Below are 27552 nucleotides of genomic sequence, written 5' to 3'. Positions count from 1 at the left end.
GCCAGCCTTTTCGTGTGTACCACTCCGTTTGAAAAGACCGAGTCTTACGTCTAGTAGTCTGAGGCAAATCCGTTAGCGCCGGCTAATAGATTTGCTTATTTGCTTATTTGCTTATCCCTTACTTATTATCTCCTGCTTCGACTGAAAGTCCAGTTTATAACATTCTTTCAGTTTAGCTATGCAATCCTTCATTTTGAAAATAAAGCCAAGCATGAGGAAAAAATGACTGGATGGCTGCACTTGACTTGCTAACTGTTTACAGTAGCATGCTATTGCAATTCTATTATTCTTTAGCCGAGTAGTAAAAAGGATCCCCGGGATCACCAGTGCCCCCTACCGTGAGGCCCCGTCACTGCGTGCCTCACTTAGTGTGTCTTCGCTGCCGCTTTACGATCGCTCGGCACTAGAAACACGTTACAGTTATTAACGAAAAAAAATATACACATAAGCTAAAGTATGGAAATTTAGTTCATATATTAGTGCTTAAAGTGTTTGAAAATTTAATCAGGCTTTGTTTGATATATACATATATATATACATATATGTGTCTGTATATAATATATATTATATATATGTTATTTATATATATTATCATAAAACAATGACTACTGTTTCTTTGAACATAAAGCAATGCTGAAAATGTACAGTGTTACCAACTGTTACCAAATTATCCTTGATGGCTTTATTCTACCATCATTGTGTAACAAAATATTTTATTGTATTACTTTCCTCGCTATGCAGTAATTTGATGTAACCAGGTTGTTTTTTTTTTTTTTAATATCAAATAGCCAGGTTAGTAAACACAACAACAAAAATAAGGCCAAAAAAGTTTACCCTATTTATGTAGTACAGATTTTTTATTTTTATTTTTTTTCTTTTACTTTTATTAATTTATTTCTTATTTTTTCGATCCTGTTGCTCAGTTGCTAAAGCGGGCATCCCTCCAGTCAGAGGGTGTGAAGTTTGATTTTTGTCCCTCCACCTGTCTTGGTGTCCTTGGGCAAATCGTGTGCCCAGGCTGCTCCCAGTGGCCTGGTTAGTCTCTTGCATGGCAGCTCTACCACAATTGGTGTGTGAATTAGTGTGTGAATGGGTGAATGCAAGCTAGTGTGAAGCATTATATAAGTGGAGACCATTTACCATTGTTTTCTGTTTTCTCGGCCACTCTGGTCTCTGAAACGCGTTGCCGAAATACACGGTAGTTAAAAATGTGATGGACTCCCCTTAGGAATCACGATTGCTTGAGATTAAGTTGGTTTAGACCCGCACATACAGTTTCTGGATGTGTAGATTGGAGACACTAAAGACAAAAGAGAACTTTTAGCACAAAACCTCAATAACTTCTGTCAGAAATGAGCCACACATAATTTAATACAATGTAAGGAGCCAAATAGTATTTTCTGAGCCCTTCCTTTGTTCACATAATCAAGACCAGCCACCCATTATTCTCATAGAGACTTGAGATTTAATCAAAGTACTTATCATTTTCCACAGTCAACAGTTTTTTAGTTTGAAACAGGGTGTGAGGGAGGGAGGTGGAATGAGAAAACAATGAATAATGCTTTGGAAGAAACTTTTTTTAAAGCAGTGGTTGATTTAGTTTGCCTTGTAGCTGAAGACCGTCATTCAAACAACCAGTGACATGCTTACGAGGCATTTAAATCCTCTTTGTATATTTCTCACTAGCCTGAGTAACAACGGAGACACAATGCATATACAGTAGACAGCACAGACAGAAGATAACTGTACATCATGAGGTCTTCATGTCACTCTGTTTATATTTTTTACACCCAAGTGAGGATTCTCTTTTGTGTTAAAACTATTTTATTAGACAATATATTATAACTTACGCTCTAATGAAAGAGCCAAATCGGCTCAGGTTGTCATACAGGTAATTCAAGTCCGAAATTATTTGAAATCATACTGTTTCCTCAGGTTCACGCACCAGTCCTTCCTCTTTAGTTGCGACTATCCCCTCAGTACTTCTACAGTAAGATGAGCCGCCCTTAAATAATCTATATTTAGTCCAAATTTGGCTACTTTTACATCCTTCCAAGCCACTTTAGAGTTACCAGATGAAGTATTAATCAGACGGTGTCTTTGGGGATCTTTGTTCCCACCAGTTAAGAGTTTAGACACTATATCCAGTGCTTGGTGGATACTTTGGCCCTCAGCAATGACACAGGGGTCTGACAAGAATCTCAGAGGAGAAAGTTCCAATCCGGAAGCTTCAAAGAACACAGCAACGCTTGGGTGACAAGTTGCCCAGGAAGATGACATCATCAAATCACCAAAATCCTCACAGTGCTGAAGAAGTCATTTCTCTGGGGCACTTTAAACAAATAGAAACAAAGGCTTGAATGCATGGACTTCAAAAGATTGGGGGTGCTGTGATAATTTGGCAAATTCTTTTAGTTTTTCAAACGTTTACATGAGAAATGATTCACGTCTGCATGCTAAACAAGGAGCAAAAGCAAGTGGCCAATTCACGCACAAATATCATTACAAGGAGAATTACAATGACGTCAAAGAAAACCACACAGAAGTAACCAAATCGAATTAGATTTGAAAAAAAACAATTCATCTGCCTTTTTTATACTTAATTCATGCCGTGAATGCTGAAATGAAAACGTAAATTGACGTTCGCAGCTTGTGCTGGAGTTTTTGCAGGCTGGGACTTCCTGAGCTTTGTTATTTTTCACTGCACAGCAACCCAAGTTGTTTTCATTGGAGTAAACACAGGTCATTTCACTCATGGCACACAAGGACACGCCGTCCTTCAAATTCTGTAGCTTCCTGTTGCTTCAATGTTAAATCCACTGCAGCCATCTGAGATTTGTGTTCAGAGGGAATACTGATGAGGTAAATAAATACTGAGAAGGCCCACGCAGGGAGCAAGTGAGAATGAAGGTTGAAGGAAAGCTCACGGTGTGGATTAAAATACATATATTGGGCAAATATAGTATAACTGTACTACTTTGAACGTCCAGTGCAAGACTTGTATTTTTCCACAGAACCTGGTGATGGTTTGCGGAGGAGTCATTCATGGATCACATGACCTACTGGATCGATGTGTCAAAACTCTTACTCATCGCCTTCACTCTGTACGGTGAATTACTGGAGAGGTGTAGCTCTTGACTACAGTCCTTTGCCTCTTCCTTCATCCTCTTCTGTCCTTCATGCTCCTAAGCCTTGACGTCACTTCTCTTACTGCACCAGACCACCATGGCGATCATGGCCAAGGTAAGGAAAACAGGAATAAGGATGAGAATGGACAGAGTCTCGTCTGGCGGGTCGATCAAGTCCACCTGCTTTATGGTGCAGTTGGAGAAAAAGTGCTTGTGAATGCGGATGATGTAAGACTCCGCCAGCGGATTGGGCCAGTAGCAGTGGGCACTCTGGGACTTGTCCTCTGTGCAGAAGGTGAAGAAATGGTACTCGCTGGGGAGAAACACAGGAGGCGAAAAAGAGAAAGGTTAGAAGACTGCCACCTCTGATTCCTATTTTAGAATCTAATCTTTCTGTGTTTTTCTCATTTATGCTGTAGAGATACACTGGTGTCGGTGGATGCTTAATACATTGTTACAGAAGGTTTCTGAGAAAAACACTAAGTCGGACAAGTAATCCATCATTCTTTCAATGTATTGCTTTTTATTCTGTTTTTGGCTCATGACTCCGCTCTATGGCAACAGGCATTCAAAGCCTTCACTGAGCTGTTCAGGCTGAGAGCTGTGCTCGGATGAATCTATTCAGCTGACCCTAATCTCTTTCGCCATCCATAATTGTCAATGTGCAAGCTTTGGATTCTTTTCTTGTTTACCAACTATTGCTATTTTCAACAGCAACTTTGAAGATGTCGATTCACGCACCCTGGATCCAGATGTGAGATGCACCCTGAATCCAGATGTATAGACCTAATGTTCTGCATTCTGGATTAATATATAATGGGAGCAAGGAGCAATGCACTATGAAGTAACAGATCCAGCACTCCCACCAACCAACTACTACTGAGTTCAATGATATCTTCCTTTTTAAACACATCCTGTTGGGCTACATAAGTTGCATTCCACCCTAACAATGATCCATGGAACAGATAAATGAATGGCTAATCTAAAACAAGGGGGGAAAAAGGTTAATTACGAATTAATTTATTAAATGCAGAATTCAGAAAAATTACTTGAGATCGAAGTAAAAAGACATAAGCCTCAGATATGTACAGCTAATAAATTTTCATTCATCTCTTCATTCCTTTTATTAAAAACACACACTTTTATTTTACCAAAAACCAGGAGGCTAATGTATCATCTGTTTCTCATTACATTACCACACATCAATTAAAATCCATTGTGAATTTGAAACGGGCGTGCTTGTTTTCCTTTTTTTTTTCTGAATTATTTTTACATTATTTAATCCTTTCAATGATAACTGCATTGAAAATGTAATAGGGGAGAATCTGAATATTCTCTATCCTCATACTATGTGTGTGTATATATACATATATACATATATAGATGTACATATGTATGTATGTGTGTGTGTGTATATATATATTACATATGAAAAAGGACATAAAAGATTGCAAGCAGCAAGATGTGATCACAAATTTAATGCATTGAGTTGTCTCCCCCTTTGACCTCTATACCCCGAATCCACTAAATGTTCCCACGTCAATGTTTCACTATTGTTATGAAAGACCTTTGCTTAAGTGCTGCAAATCAAATGAACCCTGCCGTCTGTACAGGATGCTGTGTGTGTGTTTATGCTGTATATAGACACACATATAGTCCTGGGCAAGGGAACAAGCACTAGATGTCTCTGATAACAAAGTCTTTGCTTCCTGCCAAATCTGGACCAGAAGGTGCTTGTATAATAGTGAGGAAACGCACACAATCCTTCGATATAGATGCAATTTAAATGTTGCTTTTGGATGAAGAGAAAGTGAAGGAAGTGTGGAGGAAGAGAAGGGGAACAAATGAAAGGGAATTCAAACAATCTGATTTTGATTCATACAAAAATCGACAAAGGTGAGAAGAAAAACCAGGAGACCTTCAGAGGTCAGCTGGGGAAAAGTAAGACACAAAAATGAAAATTCAATGCTTCAGCTTTTGGGGAATACCCTCAAAAAGTAAGCAAGGAAGGAAGTGGAGAATGTCAGACTTTTGATGTTATTTCACCGATGCGTGAAATACATGTTCACATGGTTATTTGCTATGAAAAAACGAATTGACAGAATCCACTTTCAATTTAACTACCATATAAACTTGTGTAGATGCCAATATACTGTGTATATACTGTATATTGTACACATCCTATTCTCCACACTCATAGAAACGTGTTAATATTAACATTAGCATTTCACATTAAACATTATTTCATCAAATCAATCTTGAGTTGGACACTTTCCAAATCTTGATCAACAAAGAGTTGATTCAATGGTTTTCACTTTATTTTGTTAACTATTCCACTATCTTATATTGATAGAAAAGCAAATGCTGAAAGCTCGAACCCTCAAACTACTTTAAATCAAGTGAATTAAAATCCTGTATTATATGTTGGGTATGATCATTGCAGATCTAGCTGGTCCCAAGGTCATCTGGCATACTCTGAATTGTTGTGCATCTGCAACAGTGTTTGTGCATTGTGGGTTTTACAGCAATATTGATCAATCGGAGCATTTAGATATTGGAGAATTTCTATTAGTGCTTTTTGCTTTTGGCAGTATGGATGGATTTTTTTTGTTGTTTTTGTTTGCTCTGTTAAGAACTAAGAGTAAGAATCCGCATCTGATAAAACATTAGAATCTCAATACAAATTATAATTTTTTCCAGTGTAAATACACAGACTTGTACTCTCATGGGGTTAAAGTTTGGGTTGGGTTGGATTAATTCATTTCTGCAAATAAATGTAGGGTCATTTTGTCCTACGGTACTCAAACAAAGACTCCATGGGCGACTGATTAAAATTCTCCCTTTGAAATCTTCCTCCAAATTTGTGTGATTAATGCTGTTAATTAAGGGACGCGTGTGACACATGAGATCCATGTAAGTGATGCATTATGAAAAATGGTTCCTTTTTTGAGAAAAACTCAACTATAGTCAGGAAGAGAGCACATTCCACTATGTGTGTGCGTGTGTATGTGCGTGTGTATGTGTGTGTGTGTGTGTGTGTGTGTGTGTGTGTGTGTGTGTGTGTGTGTGTGTGCATATGTTCGTGCGTGTGTGCTTTAGTTTTTGCTAGTTGATCCTGCTGATTTGACGCATCACTTTCTGCCTACAGATACAGGAATGGTGCAAAATTTTCCTGCATCTAAAAATTAAATATATTTGTTAATATTCCAATGTCACTTAAAAGAAGCTGATGATGAGGAAAACTGCTGACCTGATGAAGTGTGTGAGGTTACACCAGTGCTGCGGGTCAATACGGACCATGTTCCGTTTGAAATCATCCCCACAGAGCTCCAACTCCCACTGGAGGCGGGACTCATTGCAGGCTTTTCTGGGCAAAGGAAGGGTGGGCACCACGTTGAAATTGTCAACGGCTGTGAGGAAAAAAAGAGAATGACGATAAAACATTTGTTTTCTTTGCGCACCGCTTTGGGCAAAACATTCATAAATGTATTGTTGTTGAGAAGCACAAAGCACTGAGAAGTTTCAGTATGAATGATTTTACGTCATTTTACGTCAGTTTCCCAACATGCTTCTCATATCCACTCATTTATAAGAGTTCATGCTTTCTCTCTACCACCATGCAACGTTTTTCTCATCATAAACTTAATTGAAAAGAACCACATTTGAGTTCTGCACTTTACCAATGGAGCTGCATTGAGAGGACAAATACTGCAGTAAAGTAGTACATACGATTAGCTCCCCCCCCCCGGTGTGTGTGTGTTTTTGCCTGCCTGCCTGTTTGTAATTCATATTTTCTAACTTAATAAAGTACATTTTTCCTAACTTTGTTTTCATCAATTAAACCAAATGTGGCTCAGGGTTGGGGCAAATGCTGTTAAGGCCCACACAACTTTACTACGTTGCTCTTCATCTTTAGTAATTGTCTTCAAACACTAATTGACCTTAATTTTGTCATATTTCACGAGGGAAATAAAGTCTGCCAAGATCAACTGGAGCTAAATTTGACGAATCAATGAAATGCTTACCTGACGATCCTCCCATCATCCAGACATTTACTGTAAAGAGACAAAAGACAGTTAAAGTAAATTACTTAGTAAAAAAATAGACGTTTTTTTACAATAGTATCTCTATGACCTTTAGCCCCTGCTGTATTTGTTCCCTAAAAGCCTACAACAAGAGCCAGAGATGAACCCTTCGTATCCACATTTTCACTGGACATGTAGCAAAAGAACAAGCAATGCCAACAATCTCTCCGAGTACTGGAATGAACGAATTGATATAGTTGTTTCAAATGCTTTATTAAAATTTCTATTTACATAAAAATGTGTGATAATTGAGAATCGATTGATCTGCATCAGTTGAACCCCTTCAAAGTATAAACACCCTGCAAAAGCATGAATAAAAATCACTTCAACATCTCTGTGAAAAAGTGTTTTTTTTTTACTTTACTTTTTACCTTTTTTTTTCACCAACAAAAAACAAAAAGTACAATTTGCATGAGCTGGTATATATGAGAAATAGCGCACCTTGATCGCAATGTTTATTCACACAAAACAACACTGTCCGGCGCTCCAAGAGCCAATGCCAGGATTGCCATGACCTTTTCCTATTTTTCCGGTAATAGGACTTTCTGACAGCTTTTAGTTACCCCAGCCGAAATGACTACTCTTTGCAATTCTGTGAATGTTACAGTCTGGACAAGTACACCCAAAATGATGAGGAAACTACAGTGTAATCTTATCATGTTACTTTGCATGCTATACAAACCAGCCGTATATGTGGATTAGATTAGCAGCAGCATGAAGCTCAGAAAAAAGTATTGTTTCTAAGCTGTCTGTTGCCTCTTTGTTGTTTTCTCAAATGAAAAGAATGTGATGAATGCTTATCTCGGTACTTATTATTCTTTCTGTCCCATGCCTCAGGTTTATATTATCCTTCAGTACGTTCATCAACATGAAAATAATACTGAAACTTCAGAATGTAATACTAAGGGTGATGCACTAACGTTAAAAAGCATTAGCCTTGTGCAAAGCTTTCTAATGCTTTCTGAGCGATTGGAAAATATGTTTAGTCATTGCCAGGATTATTCTGCCTTCATTAAGTAGACATTAATTTGAAGAATAGTGACCACTAATGGACTCTGAGGCCATGAAGATGCATCTTACAGGCCTTGTGGTAGGATTTCATACAGGGATAGCCAAAGGTAGCAATCTCAGTCAGTTTTTTTGTTAACGGTGTCTTGTGATGCGCCTTTTTTTATTATATTATATTTCATTACAGTCATTTGGCAGACGCTTTTATCCAAAGTGACTTGCGAGATTATTATTCAAGCTTATCTACATTCGTTTAAAGTGGATTTTTTGATTTTACAAAAGGGAGCCAACTCACAAGAGAGGGATATCAAGTATAATTTTTCCCACAAGTTAACATTAGTCATTTTTCAGTCTCTTATCCTGTTTGAATTTAGGTTCAAACACCAGCACAGGACAGCTCATTTGTACGTGAACAACTTTATGAGAAGCCAGGAGGCCTAAGTGTTATATAGGAACAAAGTTAAAAATATATATTTGAATACGTGTATAGTGAAAAGTCTTGACTTTCCTTGACATGCAGTGTTTTGCAAGGCTGAGCCTGAAACACCTGCAGGACAATTTCCTCTGCTTATAAACCAATCGTAACGAGCAAATTTGAAGCGATTTGTGGTTTCGGTTTAGTTTCCCCTCTATGCATCAGAAATCTAAGAAAATAACTTGAAAAACAATGGCTTGTTTTTATGCCACTCCTTCATGAAAAGCTGCAGGAAAATCCTTCATTAATACCAAACGGGGGGAACTATAACTCAATTTTTTGTGTATTATACTATAATTTATCATACCATATACTTTATCCCACACTATAATTTACCCAAGGAGGTGGTCCTGTTTGTTTTATACGACATTAAAAGAAACCATCATGGATGAGTGATTTCATGTGTTTCTTGTCAATATACATTTACAAGACATTTATAATGAATTGAATTTCAGGTAAGAACTGAGAAGAGTATATGTGGTTTGACTCATCCTAAGCAGACCCCTTTTGGGCTCATGACGATACAACTTTTACCATCAGCTATTACTCACCCCTCCCTGACATCTGGCAATGTGTGGAAGCGTCATCAGTGAAATCATCCCAGATGAGGTTCCTGATCTAATGAATGGAACTGAGCCGTCCCTCAAAAACCACAGATACAGACAATCCTCAGTACAATGGGGGGAACTTCCAGCCTGAGGAAAACAGATTCTGGATTCTCATTTATTCAAACCTGAGCTTTTGTTAGCCATGATCTGGAGCTGGGTTGGGCAATTATTTTGGCTGGCAGGCCACATTTCTGATTAAATTTTTATTCCAACTTGGTATCATGTAAATTGAACATGAAAATTGAAATTATTTTGACATTATTTTGTATGTAATTATCCAAACAAACTTTAACAAAAGGAAAAAAATAAGGAGTTTCTAAATTCAATATTGATTGAAAATACAAAAATATTCAAAACAAATAGTTTGGCGGGCCGGATAAAAATGCACAATGGGTCAGAAGAGGTCCACGGGCCGTAAAATACCCAGGTCTGAGCTAGAGAAACTCAAATGATTTAATGGTAATTCGGATTTTTTTGTAAAAGTCCAAGAGATATGAAACACTATGCATGTGTACTTACTCACAGTGTAATGAGTAATCCACATACTTATTCCGAGTGCTGTATATTTCAAGTGCGATCTATCTACCTCGGCTTGTCTATCAGAGCATTTCATTTATCATATTTTATCTAATCTGTTCTCACTCACTATTTATTGTTTTGTGTAGAGCTTTGCTATGTGTTTTTTCTTTCTTTGCCTTTCTACACCAAAAGGGGTAGCATTCCAATCTCATAGTGTCCTGCATTGACGGTAAAGGCTATTCTGATTCTGATTCTGATTCATAAGGTTGGGTTAGGACCTACCCAGGGAATTTAAATGTGTTAAAATGTGAATTTTCTATGACTGTGTGTGCTGGGCAGTTAGTATGTCATGCATGATATGATAAGTAATCTGTGATGGTACAGGAACCCCAGTTGAGCAAGTTATCACAGGAGGAGACAAATGATTGGCTTATTAATGTGAACAGAATAAAATCCATAAATCTGTCTGTCTGTAAAAACCACAGAGGAGTCCGTTTCACGGAAATATCAATGATGTCTGAGACGTCACATCACAATAGGCCACTTCTCTCAGAGCTCCCGCGCTACAGCTCGGGCTGAAAGCCTGACGTCGGGCCACAAATCCTGTTAACAATGGAGAAAAGAAAGCCAGTTCATCACCCTGCCTGTGCGTGATTCTAAATAGCAAACGGGCATTCGGGATTCGGGTCATGACAATGTCGGCACGAGGCGTGTGAGGTGCTTTCAAAATAAAATTCATTGTATTATCTCACACACAGCCTGAGGAGAAATGGCTTTTGTTTTGAGCACTGAGCTCTAAATGGAAAATCTTCTTGTCGTTCAGTTCAGAACTGAAGAAGCCTCTCGGATGAGGGGTGAAACATCTTTAAGTGAAGAAATTCAAGTCCAGTTGCCAGGACAAGAAGATTTTGACGAGAATCACCATCACCTGGATGACTAACAACGTCCAGAGATGAAATTGCACAGAGGTACCTTAAAAAAAAAAAAAAAAAAATTGTTTTGAGCTTCATACCTCTACATACCCAAAATATGATATTTGTCTTGGACCAAGATAATCTTTGCATATTTGCACACACACACTTCTCTATTACTGACACCAATTCAAGCAATAATTTCTTTATATGTTGTGATCTGTGGTGAATGTGCATGTGGTTCATTAGAGTGAATAAAATTGGATTTTAGCAAAGACAAACTTTGGTGGAGGAAGCCTATTTCTGCAAGATCCTTTGAAATGTGATGTCAAAAAAATGATTGTGAATAAAAAATGTAGGGACAAACTGAAAGTGTTTAAATTTCTATACATATCAGTCCAGCTGACTGCTTTCCACCATCTTCGTTTAACGTCATCTAACTTCTCATCCTCATCATTCCCGGAACAAAAAATAAAAAAACATGTCCGCCATCTCATCTGCAGCCTTTTCTGGCATCTGATCTTTGTTTCCTCATTAACATAATAAAAGCCATAAAACAGCTCTTCGGCGCTGGATCGAATTTCGCTTTATGTGTAGATTTCTAGACCTTGTCGTACCTGACGGAGTCATTCCGCGACACGGATTTGTATTGTGTTCGTTTTCAGGATCGGAAATAACTGGTATATCGCTCATCCACGGAGCGGCTACAAGCACACACATTTTATTCTGAATTCAAATGATTTCAGAGCATAGATTCATTTACGAGGCACATTAACAGCTTCATATTGAGGCTCCATTTCACTGTATCATTTCCTCATGTGATTTTGATAATCATTTGTCAGGTATTTGTCCTTGTTCGGATTTGGTTTGAAATCTTTTTTTTCCGTGGTTCCTCTTCAGTACGGGCGAGGATGAATTTCCTCGTCCTCGTCCTTATTGAATAAATTGAAAATATCAAGCAGGTTGGCCAACGCCGCCGCCGGAAAGACGACACCTCCGGTGATTATGCCGGCACGCAAACCAAACTTAATAACTCCAGTGATTCCCGCAAGGCCTTTGGCACAGACACACCAAAAGCCCCTGTTCCTCCGCCCGGCAGCCGCAGCCTCAAGGAGGCCCCTGTTCGTCTGCGCCACGCTCACAGTTTCCGAGGGCTCCCCGTCGCTCGGCTCCTTGTGTTCCAACGTAAGAAGACCTTCATAATTAGGCTCCTTTTCAGGCACGTTGGCGTCCGGGAGCTCTTCGTCGTCAGGCAAATCTATGTGTTCCTCGAGGAAATTTGCCAAGCCCGGTAGTATCGGCACAGTCTGCGTCTTCTCTCTCTGCTCCTGAAAGGCTCGGTTCTGCTCGTGAATGGATTTTGTCAAACGGTCATTGATTACTTGCAGTTCGTCGATGATTTTCTGTTTGTATGCAATAACTTCTTTTGTCTGTTCCATTTGTAACTGATGAGCCTGTAACTCCGCCTTTTCGGCTTTTATTTCTCCCTTTTCTCTCTCATTCTCCGTATTAGACAATTGTTTCTGTTCTTTAAGTGAGAGCAGTTCGTCCCTAAGCTTTTGCATCTCCGTCTGATCGCTTATCCTCAGGTATTCTAGACGTTCCTTTTCCTTCTGAATCTCACTCAGTTCACTTATCAGATTTTGAACCTGCACTTCCATTTCTTCCTTTTCCTTCTCAGTCTCCTTACTAGAGGAGTGTTTCTGTTCTTTAAGGGAGAGCAGCTCTTCTCTCAGCTTTTGCGTCTCCGTCTGATCGCTCATTCTCAGAGATTGGAGATTGTCTTTTTCTCTCTGAACCTCAATCAATTCAGTTCTCAGATTCTGAACCTGTAATCTCATTTCGTTCTTTTCTTTCTCATTCTCCGCATTAGAGTGCTTTTGTTCTTTAAGAGAGAGCTGATCTTCCTCCAACTTGTCCATCTCTGTCTGTTCACCCGCCCTCAGAGATTTGAGATACTCTTTTTCCCTCTGAACCTCATCCAGTTCATTCCTCAGACTCCGAACCTGCTCTCTCATTTCATGCTTTTCCTTCTCATCGTCCCAATTAGAGTGTTTCTCTTCTTTAAGCGAGAGCAGCTCTTCCCTCAGCTTTAGTATCTCCATCTGATCACCTGCTCTCAGAGATTCAACGTTGTCCTTTTCCCTCTGAACCTCAGTCAGTTCATTTCTTAGACTTTGAACCTTCACTTCCATTTCTTCCTTTTCTTTCTCATTCTCCTGACTAGAGGAGCGTTTCTCTTCTTTAAGGGAGAGCAGCTCTTCCCTCAGCTTCTGCGTCTCCGTCTGATCGCTTTCCCTCAAATATTCGAGATCGTCCTTTTCCCTCTGAACCTCAATCAGTTCAGTTCTCAAACTTTGAACCTGCACTTTTGTGTCCTCTTCTTCCTCATCCTCTGTATCAGATTGTTTCTGTTCTTTAAGGGAGACCAGCTCTTCCCTCAGCTTCTGCATCTCCGTCCGATCACCTGCCCTCAGATTTTCGAGATTGTCCTTTTCCCTCTGAACCTCGTGCAGTTCGTTCCTCAGACTCTGAATCTGCGCCGTCATTTCTTCCTCTTTATTATCATTCTCCGTATTAGACAAGTGTTTGTGTTCTTTTACGGCAAGCAGCTCTTCCCTCAGCTTTTCCATGTCCTTCTGATCGTTTATCCTCAGAGACTCCAGATCGTCCTTTTCCTTCTGAACGTCGCCCAGTTCGGTTCTCAAACTTTGAACCTGCTCTCTCATTTCATGCTTTTCCTTCTCATTCTCCCCATCAGAGGAGTTTTTCTGTTCTTTAAGAGAGAGCAGCTCTTCCCTCAGCTTTTGCGTCTCCATCTGATCACTTACCCTCATGAATTCGAGATTCTCTTTTTCCTTCTGAATCTCAGTCAGTTGAGCTCTCAGATTCTGAACCTGTTCTGTCATTTCTTCATTTTCCTTCTTATCCTCTAAATTTGACAAGTATTTATGCTCTTTAAGCGAGAGCAGCTCTTCCCTCAGCTTTTGCGTCTCCGTCTGCTCACCTGTTCTCAGATATTCGAGATTGTCTTTTTCCCTCTGAACGTCGTCCAGTTCAGCTCTCAAACTTTGAACCCGCACTTTCATTTCTTCTTTTTCTTTCTCGTTCTCCGCAAAAGAGGAGTATTTCTGTTCTTTAACGGCAAGCAGCTCTTCCCTCAGCTTTTGCATCTCCGTCTGATCACTTATTCTCAGAGACTCGAGATTGTCCTTTTCCCTCTGAACGTCGTCCAGTTCAGTTCTCAAACTTTGAACCTTCACTTCCATTTCTTCCTTTTCTTTCTCACTCTCCTGATTAGATGAGTGTTTCTCTTCTTTGAGGGAGAGCAACTCTTCCCTCAGCTTTTGCGTCTCAGTCTGAGCATTTATCCTCAGATTTTCAAGATTGTCCTTTTCCTTCTGAGCCTCATCCAGTTCAGTTCTCAGACTTTGAACTTGCGCATTAATTTCTTCCTTTACTTTCTCATTCTCTACATAAGAAGAGTGTTTCTGTTCTTTAACAGAGAGCAGCTCTTCCCTCAACTTTTGCATCTCCGTCTGGTCACTTCCCCTCATGAATTCGAGATTGTCCTTTTCCCTCTGAACCTCAGTCAGTTCAGATCTCAGACTCTGAGCCTGAACTTTCATTTCTTCCTTTTCTTTCTCAATCTCCTGATTAGAGGAGTGTTGGAAAAACAGCTCCTCCCTCAGTTTTTGCGTTTCAGTCTGATCACTTATCCTCAGCGATTGGAGATTGTCCTTTTCTCTCTGAATCTCAATCAGTTCAGTTCTCAAACTTTGAATCTCTGCTTTTGTGTCCTTTTCTTTCTCATCCTCTGTATTAGAGTGTTTCTGTTCTTCAAGAGAGAGCAGCTCTTCCCTCAGCTTCTGTATCTCCGTCTGATCGCTTACCCTCAGAGATTCAAGGTTTTCTTTTTCCCTTTGAACCTCATTCAGTTCGTTCCTCAGACTTTGAACCTGCACGTTCATTTCCTCCTTTTCTTTCTCAATTTCTGTATTGAAAAGTTTCTGGTCTTCAAGGGAGACCAGCTCTTCCCTCAGCTTTTGCATCTCCGTCTGATCGCCTGCCCTCAGATTTTCGAGATTGTCCTTTTCCCTCTGAACATCACGCAGCTCGTTCCTCAGACTCTGAACCCGTTCTGTCATTTCATCTTTTTCTTTCTCATTCTCCATATTGGACAAGTGTTTGCGTTCTTTAACAGAGAGCAGCTCTTCCCTCAACGTTTGCATCTCCGTCTGATCGCTTATTCTCAGAGACTCGAGATTGTCCTTTTCCCTCTGAACGTCGTCCAGTTCAGTTCTCAGCTTTTGCATCTCCGTCTGATCATTCACCCTCAGAGATTCAAGACTGGCTTTCCCTCTCTGAACCTCAGTCAGTTCGGATCTCAGACTTTGAACCTGCTCTCTCATTTCATGCTTTTCCTTCTCGTTCTCCCCATTAGAGGACTGTTTCTCTTCTTTAAGAGCGAGCAGCTCTTCCCTCAGTTTCAGCATCTCCATCTGATCGCCCGACCTCAGAGATTCCAGATTGTCCTTTTCCCTCTGAACGTCATGCAGTTCATTCCTCAGACTCTGAACCTGTTCTGTCATTTCATCCTTTCCTTTCTCATTCTCCGTATTGGACAAGTGTTTCTGCTCTTTCAGAGAGAGCAGCTCTCCTCTCAGCTTTTGCATCTCCATCTGATCACTCATCCTCAGAGATTGGAGATTGTCTTTTTCCCTCTGAACCTCGATCAATTCAGTTCTCAGACTCTGAAGTTGCAATGTCGCTTCGTTCTTTTCTTTCTCATTCTCCGTATTAGAGTGCATTTGTTCTCTAAGAGAGATCTGATCTTCCCCCAACTTTTGCATCTCTGTCTGTTCACCCGCCCTCAGAGATTTGAGATCCTCGTATTCCCTTTGAATCTCAGTCAGTTCAGTTTTCAGACTTCGTACCTGCACTTTCATCTCTTCCCTTTCTTTCTGGTTCTCGGTGATAGAAAAGTGTTTCTGTTCTTTAAGAGAGAGCAGCTCTTCCCCCAGCTTTAGCATCTCCATCTGTTCTCCTGCCCTCAGAGATTCCAGATTGTACTTTTCCCTCTGAACCTCAGTCAGTTCAGTTCTCAGACTTTGTACCTGCACGCTCAGCTGAGCACAGAGAGTGTTTTTCTCACTCAAACAAGCCTGGCGTTGTTCGATATCATTACAGAGTTCCGCTTTGTCCGACAGAAGATTTTTATTCGAGATCGTAAGCTGATTCACCTTCTCTACCAAGTCATTATTGTCACCGCCGTACTGCTTTGTCATATTCTCCAGCTCCTCCTTCAATTTTTCAATCTCCTCCTTGTCTTTTGCGCACAGCGATTCAACTCCATCCAGCTCCCTGGCCTGCTCCTCCTTCTGTTTGTGAAGCTGCTCGACTTCGCTCTGCAGCTCGCTGACTTTCACTCTCAGATCATCCATTTCTTTTTGCTTCATTTCTCGCTCTTTTTCCAGGTGGGTGACTTCGGAAGTGAGAATCGCTATCCTCTCCTTCGAGACGACTTTATCTTCTGTCAGTTCGCACTGGAGATCCGTAACTTTGCGTCTCAGCTTGTCCATCACTCCCTGGTTTGTTTCCCTGAGAGATTCGAGCTGGTTGACCGAGGCGGTGAGAACGGCTATCTTCTCGTTGGTCGTGACCTTGTCTTTCTGAAGATTAAACACTTGATCCTTCAGCTTCTCAAGCTCTGTCCCCGTCTTGTCTCGCTCAAATCCCAGCAGGGCCAGCTCGGCGCTGAAGTTTTTGGTTTTCTCAATCAAATCCATTTCGTTTTCCACATCCTTACAGATTTCCTCTTTGACAGCCTGAAGGATAGTGTTACTGCTTTCCAGCTGATTTTCCTTTTCCACTACTATGTTGATCTCACTGTGCTCGGTGTTGCTGTTTAGAAGCTCCTCCTTGAAATATTTGACCGTCATTTGTTCTATCATCTGCGAAGATCCGACGCTGGTGAGCTCGACGGGGTCGTCTTTGAGCCTGTAGACTTTCGTCATTCCGTGATGAAGATCCGTTTGCTGCATCTTCAGTTGCTCGATCACCTCCTGGTTCATTTCCCTCAAAGCTTCGAGCTGAGCCACAGAGGCGGCGAGGGTTTCTATCTTCTCATTTGCGAGGACCTTGTCGTTTTCAAGGGAGGAAACGTGTTCCTGCCATTTCACGACGTCTGCCCTCCACTTCTCTCTCTCGATTTCGAGCAGGGCCACTTCGGCACAGAGCTTGTTGTTCCTCTTGGTCAAGTCGCTCTTGGTTTTTTCCATTTCCTTTAAGAGGTCTTCTTTCTCCGTCTGAAGGAGGTGATTTGAGCTTTCGAGCTCGCACGTCTTTTCCACCAGACCGTTTATTTCACTGTGCTGCAGATTTTTACTCTCCAGGAGTTCTTGTTTGAAACATTTGATTTCTGCTTGCTCTTTCATCCACTTTGACTCCGCGTTGGTTAGCTCCTTGGTTAGGTCGTCCTTTTGCTTGCACACTTGTGACATCTCACACTGGATGTAGCTCACCTTGGTCCTCAGACTGTGGATAACCTCCTGGTTGATCTTCTTCACGGATTCGAGCTGCTTCACCGCGCTCGTGAGGGTCTCGACCGTCTCTTTTGCCATCGCCTTGTCTTTCTGAAGCTGAGAAATGTGTTCCCTCATTTTCTCGTTCTCCATCCTGCTCTTTTCTTTCTCGATCTCCTGCAGGGCCAGCTCGGAACACAGGCTGTCGTTCCTCTTGGTCAAATGCGTCGTGCTTTTTTCCATATCCTTGTACAGTCCCTCTTTGTCAGTCTGAAGGATTTTATTCAAAGATTCGAGCTGATTTACTTTTTCCAAGAGCACATTTAACTCACTGTTGTGCTTTTTCTTATTTTCCAAAAGTTCTTGCCGAAAGGATTTGATATCCGACTGCTCTTTTACTCGCAGACTTTCCACGCTGGTTAACTTCTTCATCAGATCATCCTTGTGTTTGTGCGCTTGTGACGCCTCACGCTGAAGATCGGATACTTTTCCTCTCAGGCCGTCGATCACTTCCTGGTTCATTTTTCTCAGGGATTCAAGCCGCTCCACTGACAGAGTGAGACCAGCTATCTTCTCGTTTGCGATTATTTTGTCTTCTTGAAGGATATAAACATCTTCTTGTAATTCTTTATTTAGCGTCTCCGTCTTCATGCTCCGCAATTCAAGCTGATCCAGCACAGCGTAAAGGGAAGCATTCTTCTCGCTCATTTCGGACTCGTTCTTTTCCACGTCTTCGCAGAGTTTCTCGATAACTTCCTGTTTCATTACGCTGAGAGACTCGAGGTGGCCCAGCTCGGCGGTGAGGTTCACTATCTTCTCATTGGCGATGACCTTATCTTTGTGTAGATTGCAAAGCCGTTTCCTCAGTTTTTCGTTCTCCATTCCCGTCGTCTCGATGTCCGATTCCAGCAGGCCCGGCTCGGCACAGCGGATGCTGTTCCTCTCGTTGAAGGCCTTCAGCATCCGTATGTCTGTTTCCGGCACAGGTCTATACTTTCGCCACGTATCATATTTGTTTCCGAAGTCCGGAATTGATCCTACAGGCTCCTGCGCCCAGTAACTGTAAGAGTTCTGCTGATACATATTTAGATTCTGTAGCTGAAGTTCAACATCAAAAACTATCACAACTACTACTACTCCTACCGCCCATCCTACTCATTCTACATCGACGACTAGCGATCATCCCCCTCCTTGTTCTGTGAAATGGCCCGCTCATTTATTTCAGTGTGTTTCAAACCCCCTTACGTAGTTTTAGTCCAGTGATGGCATCGCTGATGTCACACCTTTGCTGTATAATGTCTGTAACATCACAGCTAATCGTCATGACATTAAAACTTATTTCCCGGTACATCACAACTAATTCAACCACATCTTAGCCAATCCTGTGTTTTTACACCCATTTCCACAGACTTCATAGACATTATGATCACAGAGCAGCAGGACAGACTTAACAATACACTTTGCGGGGCTGGATTGTCAAATTCAAAGTGGAAAACAAACATGTGCAGGTAGTGTAGGGCTCTTGTAACCTGCTGTGAGAGGGGAAGCTGTGTTCTCTCATACAGGAGGTGCAACGCCACAGAAGACAGTTGCGCCGGGCGGTGCCTGTGTTTAGTCGAAGCAGACGGGAAATGCTATGTAAAACCTCACAGAGGTAAAAAATAGACGTGATAACAATATCTGTTTGTCGTCAAAGGGATTTTTCACCGGGGTGTTTTTTGGGGACGCGGTCTGTGACCTGTGGTTTCACAAAAGGGCTGCAAACTGATTGTTTTGACTCGTCTGTGAAGCCATACTTGGGGTTCAAACTGACCATGCTGTCTGCAATATTTGCATAATTTTAAAGAATTGGAAAATGTCCACACAATGCCTACAGATAAGAAAAATTGAAGAAGGGGATGGAGAAAATAAACCAGAAGTGCTCATTTGCATTGAGCCAAGACCACAGCGGGAATTATGAGGTGGGGGGGGTCAAATCACAAAACCAAAACAATCCCCAGAACAAGAGGTGGACTCGGTTTGTTCATTACCCGAACACATCACGTCAGTCGTTTATTTCCCAGATCTGCGAGTGTTCGGTGCCTCTGTAAGCTGCCTGCCTTCAACGGGGAATTCTGAAGGTGTCAGATTGTGTCATCTCAGACCACAGTGACTCTTCCCTGGACTTAATCTGCTCAAACCAGTTTGACCTGCCAAGTATTTGGTCCTATTTCAAGCAAATTGTACTGGAAAATTCAAACCAGCGATGTCTCATTTAACCTCAATGTTGATAAATGCATTGTACCGTAATAGAAACATGTGAAATGCGAGCTTACTAACTATGTTTCAGAAAGTCGAATCCAATTGGATTATGACATACATTAGTCGAGCGTTGTCTTTTTATGCATTTAAATCCAGCATCTCCCGAATACTCATGAAATGACATGAAACATTAGTAGATTGCTTAGGAAATCAGCTGAAAAGTAATGACTGGGGGTGGAGACAATAAATTTCCATGGTACATTAGATAATCCCCATGAGGAACAACCCACACATTGAAGAGTGAAATGCGCAACACGGGAGAGGAGATGGGTTGGAGACGATGCCACGAGCTAAGAAAGACTGAATCAGCATGGAAATGGGGAAATGGGTTTTGTAACAAAACCAGGATATTTCTCCATATAGTTGCGGTCAGCAAGACAACAGCTGTTTATCGTTTCTACCCTTCACCCAGGCCCGATAACATGCGGGGATGTGAGGTTTCGATGGAATTTCGGATATTTTTTTTTCTTTATTTGAACCTCTGTCCAGAGGCCGTGCTGTGGTTTGTTCACCGTGTACCATGGGAGACCGCTGGTATTCGAAGGCTTCTGCGGAACACGCTAGAAACAATGTCTAGTCTCCGAAGAGCTCACGGTTGCCCAAAAATGGAGTCGTGATCATGCTACTGCATAACCCTGAGGTGATGCGGAAATGTCAAATGCATGCAGTCCCTATTGAGCGATGGGAGTGACAAGATGCTCTTGACAGAAAGACAAACGCCCTGTTATTGGCATCAACGAGCCCCTGCTCCTCATTTTTCAGTCTTTCCATCATGTTATTGCAAACATCTGTAAGACAACAATTGATAAATATACAACTGTCAGAGTGCTGACCTGTACATTTTTACATATTTGCTCATCTAAATACCATTTGACTTGACTTGATCATTCAATTGTCCTCACTACCGTGATAGTAACCTTGCTATTTCTCATCACCAACACTTTCAGACAATTTACAGCGTCAAACATGGGTTTGAACATTACTAATTTTGAGTTCAAAATGCACAAGCGGACGAAATGTAACACTTTTGCGATGATACTGTTATTTGAACATAAATGCAGCAAATAATTATGAAGTGGTTTTCAGAATGAAAAAGGCTGTTTTCAAAATCATTTTGAGTAACTAGAGACACTTTCATAATAATAACAATAACAATGAAATGTATTTGAAGGCGTATTTTTCGACACTGAAGGACTCAATACAAAGAGCACACATTAGTAAGTGGAGAGAAACCAGCGGTTTCGGTTTCACTCGCTGGAAGCTTATACATGAAATGCATGTAACTTCCCATTTCTAGCGCCTAAAAAGGGAGATAGAAATGCACAGTTGCATTTGTTGTTTTTCATGCGAAGACAAAACAGAAAGGCAGTTCAAAAGGCCACTGGCCTTCTGGCCGACGTTTGATCCGAAGCCGTCTCCCACACAATATGTAAGATTGGATAACACTGATAGCCTCATTCCCGGGTGATAAGTCAGGCTAAATAATCAGCTACATTTTCAATGGTGATCATGGAGATATAAACTACTGATCCCTCGGGTACCATTTTCTTGTTGCTGCTTCTGTTTTTTTAAGCATTTTCTGTATATGTCACAACCTCTCATTGATTAAGAACTCCCCTCAGTATTCTTGTGAAAGTCAAAATTTGCCTATCTGATCAGTATCTATTAAGTATCTGATTAGCTTAAGTTCAAAGGTCTTCTCCAGGATTTGGACACTAGAATCTGCTTTTTCTGAGTTTGTCCAATAAGCACTTTGATTTGTGTTTAGTAGTTAATTTTTTTATGAGCTTTCAGTTGTTACCAAACTTTAACGGGAAAAGTACTCACAAAGAATAAGATCCAGTAGGGTAAGACATTTAGCATAGAGGGGATTGCTTATTGTTCCGTCCTGTTCAGTGCAGAAGCATACATGTATCAGACTGTATGAAAGTGAAATCTATATTAACATTACAGATAACAAGCATATATAAATAAAGAAGTCAATATAAGTAAAATCAAGTTAAAGTGCATGGACATCAAGTGAACTGTAAATTGGTGTTATTATGACTATTATCAGGTCAGGTGATATTTTTAGTTTAAACTTATAGGAGTTTGAGTAGATGCTACTAACCACTTTTTGTCACTTGCAGGTCCGCATTAACAGACAGACAACCACTCACTCTCCCATTCACACGTTTCCAATTAACCTGCTTCATGTTTTTCGACTGTGGGAGGAAACCGGAGAATCCTTCGTGCTTATTGTTATTTTTATTGTTATTGTTATTGTTATTGTTTTTCTTTGTTTTTCTTTGCTTGTTTTGTTATGGTGTGGTCAAATGTCATCATCATCATCAATCTAATCATCAAGTTCACAGCAGTTCAGTGCATGGTGGTCCACTGTAGTATATTTTATATTTTAGATAAATATCTATTATATAAAATTATTTTATATTTATTTATATTTACTTGATTATCTAGACTCCTTTCTTGTACACATTTTTTTACAGCATTTCAGAAGTAGACATATTTTGGTATCTTACCACTTAAATATCTACAGAGCGAAAGCCGTGTTTATAAAAATTGTTTAGTGCCAGAACCTCTGTACATGAGGATAACGAGTCAAAGTCAAGCAGAAAAAGCAGGAAGCACCCGAAATACAATGTCCTTCAACCTTAAATAGGTTCCTCACACAACAAAAAAGTGAATAAAGCTCAGCTTTCAATTCAGAGCCTGCAGTGGAATTAAAACATTTATCCACGAAGATAGGTTTTTCTGTGTGAATAGCTGGCCGGCCACTGAAGAATTTTTGGCCACCACTGGTTAAGAGCACATACAGCCTGCCAGTTGGAGTTTAACAGAATCAATCGGTCAATCAATTTTTCATGAATGGATCACAAAACACGTGGATCAGTTTGCTATTGTGTCAATGTCAAAGTGAGTTCTGCTTGATGATTTGGAGTTGATTTCTGCAACCATTACTAAAAACAATGGCTTACATTATTCTATTTGTGCACCACTACATGATATCCTTCAAATGATACGAAAACAAGAATATAGTAATTTCACATTTTACTTTGATATAATTGTTAATGCTGGCAATTTAAACACAAGATACATTTTGTTCCATTCATCATCATCTCATGTATTAATAGTTTCAGCCATTCAGGCCAAAACAGCTGGAATAGGAGTCACTCTGCTGTTGTGATGAGGGGGAAATTATTAAAAAATGATTTAGGAAACCATCTGAAAGAAAGTACTGTTGAAAATAATTCATTTCAACATCAACCTTTAGTACCAGCTGTGTTCAACAGCATTCTTGCACTCTTTGGATATGTTCTCAAGTCTATTCTGTTTTATCACAGTTAATAACTCACAGCCCGATGGCAACACACACACGGACACAGACACACACACAAACACACGGACACAGACACACACACATATACAGCTCTGGATGTACCTGATGTGATGTCGCCACCGACCTCGGGCCACAAGTGAAATGTACATCCAGACACAAACACACTGATTCGGAAGAACTCTTGAGACTTTTAAAAATTGGGGGCACCAAGAGACGTGAAAAAAACATGACTGTGTTCGTAAGTCATCAAAACCCTTGGAGTGGTCACATTTTAATACTGCCAAATTTTAATTGCGTTGATCAGAGCATTTTTCTTCTTTCTCTTTCTTAGTAAAATAGCTGCCGGTCAGCTGAAAATGAAAAACAAACAGCACTGAACAAATTTTTTTCCTAATGTTTCCAGAATAATCGCAATCAGTTTTACTCAAAATTGTCTCATTACATGCTGGGCTGTTGGCTGGCTGCTTGGCGTCTTGGCGACGAGAACCATAGGTAATCTGGTCCTCCAAGATCCGAAACAGACAAACACCTCATGTCCGTCATGTCTTTACATGAAAACCGGTTGCCATGACACCAACTCAACATCAGGTTGACCAGACTCGGGCATTTTAGAGCCCGCGGGCGACGCTTGTCCCGTTTTGCAGCCCACCAAACTATTTTCTTTGAATATTTTGATAAATATTTTCAATCAATATTGAATTAAAAATTCCTTTTTTTTTTCCTTTTGTTTCATTTTGTATGGATGATTACATACAAAATAATGTCGTTACATTTATATGATCATTAACGATTTTAAAGTTGAAATAAAATGCCAAAAAATGTAAATATTTAGATTTCAATTTGGTTCAATTTCCTGATTGGCCCGCACATAAAAGGGTCGACTCATCCCTCAAATTAATCAGCTTTTCCCTGTATCAACCTGTAGGAGAACCTATACAAACCCACGCATAAAAGAGCAAGGGTATTTTGACCCAACATAAATGATTTATCACAATAATAAGTTACAATGTAGCATTTTGAGAAAATACAATGGAAATGAAAAGGAGAGTTTTCTTGCTAAACATTACACTGACTGGATTGTTGAACTAAAATCTTTCCAGTGATAATGGAAGAAATGTGACACAGTTAAAAAAAACGCACAGAGGGAGAAATGTCGGTTACAGGTTTGAGGATCTAGTGTAACTGATAATACTATTGGCATGATATAGTTTTAATGTTCTTCGCTCTTCTTAAATAACAGTATTCATTGCGCATGTTTCAACAGAGATCATGAAACTCAGGCCAAATAGGTTTCACAACATCTGCCTGTATAACTGGCACAAAAATGCTTTCCATCTGATTCCTGTTGTTAGAGTGTGAGTCTCCATGCTTATGAAAGCATATTGGAACAAAAAGTGAGATGGATTTTAACTTTAACTGAAAATTAAGAGATTCAAACCACATTAACACACCACCACCCCTGTTAAACACTATAGATGGTCAGTTCATTTAATATCTTTTTTCTGTTTTTTAATATAATTGACGAGGGCATTATAAATTTTATAGTAGCTTTATTTCAATTGTTTTGTATTGGCAAAAATAGTGGCTTGTTTTTTTCAGATGAAATTGTCAGTGTTAAGTAAATTTAGCATTTAAATACGCATGAGAAATGTCAGTTGTGGTTTGACTTCAATTTTCAATCAGACTTAAAAGTTGAAGGTTTTACTTTCGGTAATCCAGGAACTGGCCTATCTCAATATCCAACTTCATCAGACCATATAGAAAGAAAACTGATCAAACACACAGACACACACACGCACACACACACACTCACACACACTGTTAATGTGCGCTAATGAATCCACTCCAGCCACTTCGGGTGGATTTGTTATAATCAACACCTCCTGTTCTCAGATAATAATCAGCTAACAATGAATTTTGGAAATAGAGACTGATGAATGGTAATATTAGAGCTCTTGAAATTATTATGAGTATCAGTGGAACAATTAGTATTTTGATATATTATCTGTTCACTTCTGTATTAAAAACAATGAGAAAGCATAAATGTCCCTAAAAAGGCTTTTTAATTTTTACATTCAAGAATTTTATTGCACATGATTGTACAAGATTTCTTGTCAAAACTACTAATTTTCATGTGCACATAAAGATATATGTCTTTTATCTTGTACCTAAGAGATAATAACATATTTTATGCACAATAACTTGTGCATGCAAGATATAGCAATCACATTGTTTACATGTTTATATTTAACCTCTAGGCTATTTCTCACCAGTGCACTGTGTGCGGTCAATGCATATTTGCCGTCCAGCAAAACTAAACACACCAAGTAATCCTTCATTTCATCAAAAAAAAAAACATGTCCAAGAAGTTCCTCCTTAACATTTTCTCCAATCAAATAAAAATGAACATGTCTCTTCCCTTCAAACTGCCTAATCGACTTTAACCTTCACCTAGTGGTTGAAACAAATCAATGCATTTCCACATGAATGTTACGACATTCTAGTCTTTTTTCCTTTCTGTATGAAGGTGAATGCTTAAATTAGATTCTCTGAACATCCAAGTTTAAAATGTTTGTCAGGATATATCATTATATTACGTAAGCTTCCTTGTGTGAGATCCAAGAATAACATCCACCATTTAATGAAACTCTACATCCTGTAAAAACAAATATGTTATGCAGGTGCAAAGCTACAGAGCGAGTATGGGTGGGCTTTGAGCTGACAACCTTCTACCGAGACATTTACCGTAACGCTGTCTTACATAGAAAAAGCAGACCTATGCAGACGAAGTTTAAGAAAATGAGAGAAAGTGCTGGATGAGTGTAAATTTGCCAGCAGATTTTGGTGCACGAGAAAACTATTCGTCATTATTTGGGACGGTGAGGTAGGAGGTTATTGCGAAGCGGGGGGGCAAGAGGGGTTAGTGATTACAATCAGATTTAATTATCATGGTTCGCTTGCAGTCTGGCAGCAAAAACATTAATTTTGTCACACTTCCCCATCTTTTGTTATTTTAAACACATGGAGAGAAAGAATAACATACTCCAAGATGTGACTGAGGATGTGTCTGTCTGCAGCTCCATCCCTGCAGCCCTGGTGTGTCCTGTATTTCAAATTTAATCAATTCAATTAAGATCGGGATGAGCAGAGGAAAAGGCAGTTGGGCAATCATCGGCAGAAATAATGCAAAACCGCCCTCTTTCTTACACTGTAATATCCTACCAGGGACAACAAGGAAAGACAAATTTAGCAGGTTTAGTAGTTTTTCATATTTATCTTGAGAAACACAAAAAACATTTTGGGCTCAACTAAATAAAACAGAGGACATGAAAAAGCAATTGCACTGGGAAATGATGACATAATCTAGACGGAAGTTTTAAACTCAACCATCGACTGTTTATGCCTCTCAGAAATCTGTTGATTCGAGATCCTTTCATGTCTTTTTAAATGGCTCAAATGTTGAAATGTAAGGATAATCGATTTCAGTAAAGTAAACGCAGCAACATGTGGAACCGCACCTGTTCATCATTCTATTTTTCATAATTTTAAGATTTAATGAAACTGTAAAGCAGCTTTTCAAGCAGCCAAGGGATAGCTTTGGGCAGTGAATGAAATGTAAAATGTGTCAAAATTCAAAGACAAAATGTAAGACATAAATAAATAAGTAGCACATTTTTTCATGTTTCATACACTATTATTTAAATGAACACTGCGAAACCTTCAGGACTTTGGTTATTTTCTTGTTGAAAATCTAATTTGAGATTTGGACAACCAGAATCCAGGCATTTGGAAAGAAAATCGCAGATATAAATTGGGAGGCATCACGATCCCGTGATATCGGCTATTATATTTCCAGTTGCGTGATTTATTTCTCAGCAAACTAAAATTATACTTTTGAGTCGCGTATAAATCAGATCTAACACGTGCGACTGCAACGGGATGAAAGTGATGAAGCGACACAATATGGAGATGAGGAGGATGGATGGAATAAAAGAGGACATAATGATAATTTATCCTTTATTAATCCCCGTGGGGAAATTTGCTCTCTGCAATGAACCCATCATGGATGAGCCGCGAGCAGTAAGCTGCCGTCCACGAGCGCAGTCAGGGGTTCAGTGTCTTGCTCAGCAACACTTCAACACACTAGAAGAAGCCGGAAATCGAACCAGCGACGTTCGATCCCAAAGAAGCGAAGTTACTTGGTGTGACCGAGGAGGATGGAGAAACATCTCAATGTCTCAACATAGTTAAAGCTCATCTTTTTCTGTAAACACAACTAAGCAGCCATGAACAACAACTCTGAGGATCCATTGTCCTTTCAAGCTGCGCTCTATCAACCGTCGAGAAAAAAAAAAGCTTCACAAGCGGTCGGTCCAATGGGAGCACAACTCTCGGAAGGAAATGTCTGTTTGGTTTGAACTGATGCAATGCAGATGAGAGGGGAGATGATGAAGAGCCGATTTCTTGCTTCAGAAACAAGGCTGAACCGGGGCGATGACACAACGGTCGAAGATGTAGGGGCGTGAAAACATAGTTTTGAGAGTCGCACAATCAGAAAGGTGAAGCGATTTGTTTTTGTTTTTCTCTTCCCTATTTCAGCCCCTGAGGTTATCAGGCTTCTTGGCGAAGAAGGCAGGTGGCGTCGGGCTCACTTTA

At 40.0% G+C, this 27552-nt stretch overlaps 2 protein-coding genes across 2 annotated transcripts in view; both read right to left on the bottom strand.

Annotated features, from left to right (window-relative positions):
* Nucleotides 1-1445: 1445 nt before the first annotated feature.
* The window catches only part of LOC147232139 (receptor activity-modifying protein 3), a 35309-nt gene continuing 9202 nt past the window's right edge, over nt 1446-27552 (bottom strand). Inside the window, exons 2-4 of the mRNA XM_086151442.1 lie at nt 7154-7183; nt 6379-6538; nt 1446-3441 (exon numbers count right to left, since the gene is read on the bottom strand). Of these exons, the coding sequence (XP_086007568.1) occupies nt 3186-3441; nt 6379-6538; nt 7154-7183 (446 nt within the window). The 3' untranslated portion in view covers nt 1446-3185. The remainder of the gene's footprint in view (nt 3442-6378; nt 6539-7153; nt 7184-27552) is intronic.
* LOC147232140 (uncharacterized) lies at nt 11453-18341 on the bottom strand. The gene has a single exon (XM_086151607.1). It carries the CDS (start codon nt 18339-18341, stop codon nt 11631-11633), a length of 6711 nt encoding a protein of 2236 aa, XP_086007733.1. The 3' UTR covers nt 11453-11630.

The sequence above is a fragment of the Fistularia commersonii genome, chromosome 8 (assembly GCF_037954325.1).
Source record: "Fistularia commersonii isolate RoL2024-O1a breed Wild chromosome 8, RoL_Fcom_v1.0, whole genome shotgun sequence".
Lineage (NCBI taxonomy): Eukaryota > Metazoa > Chordata > Actinopteri > Syngnathiformes > Fistulariidae > Fistularia > Fistularia commersonii.
Note: the sequence above shows the minus strand (reverse complement) of the source record. Positions and strands in the feature narration are given on the sequence as shown.

What these genes read in the sequence shown, in the direction of transcription:
- LOC147232140 (XM_086151607.1), bottom strand. Translation starts at nt 18,341, where the DNA reads ATGTATCAGCAGAACTCTTACAGTTACTGGGCGCAGGAGCCTGTAGGA.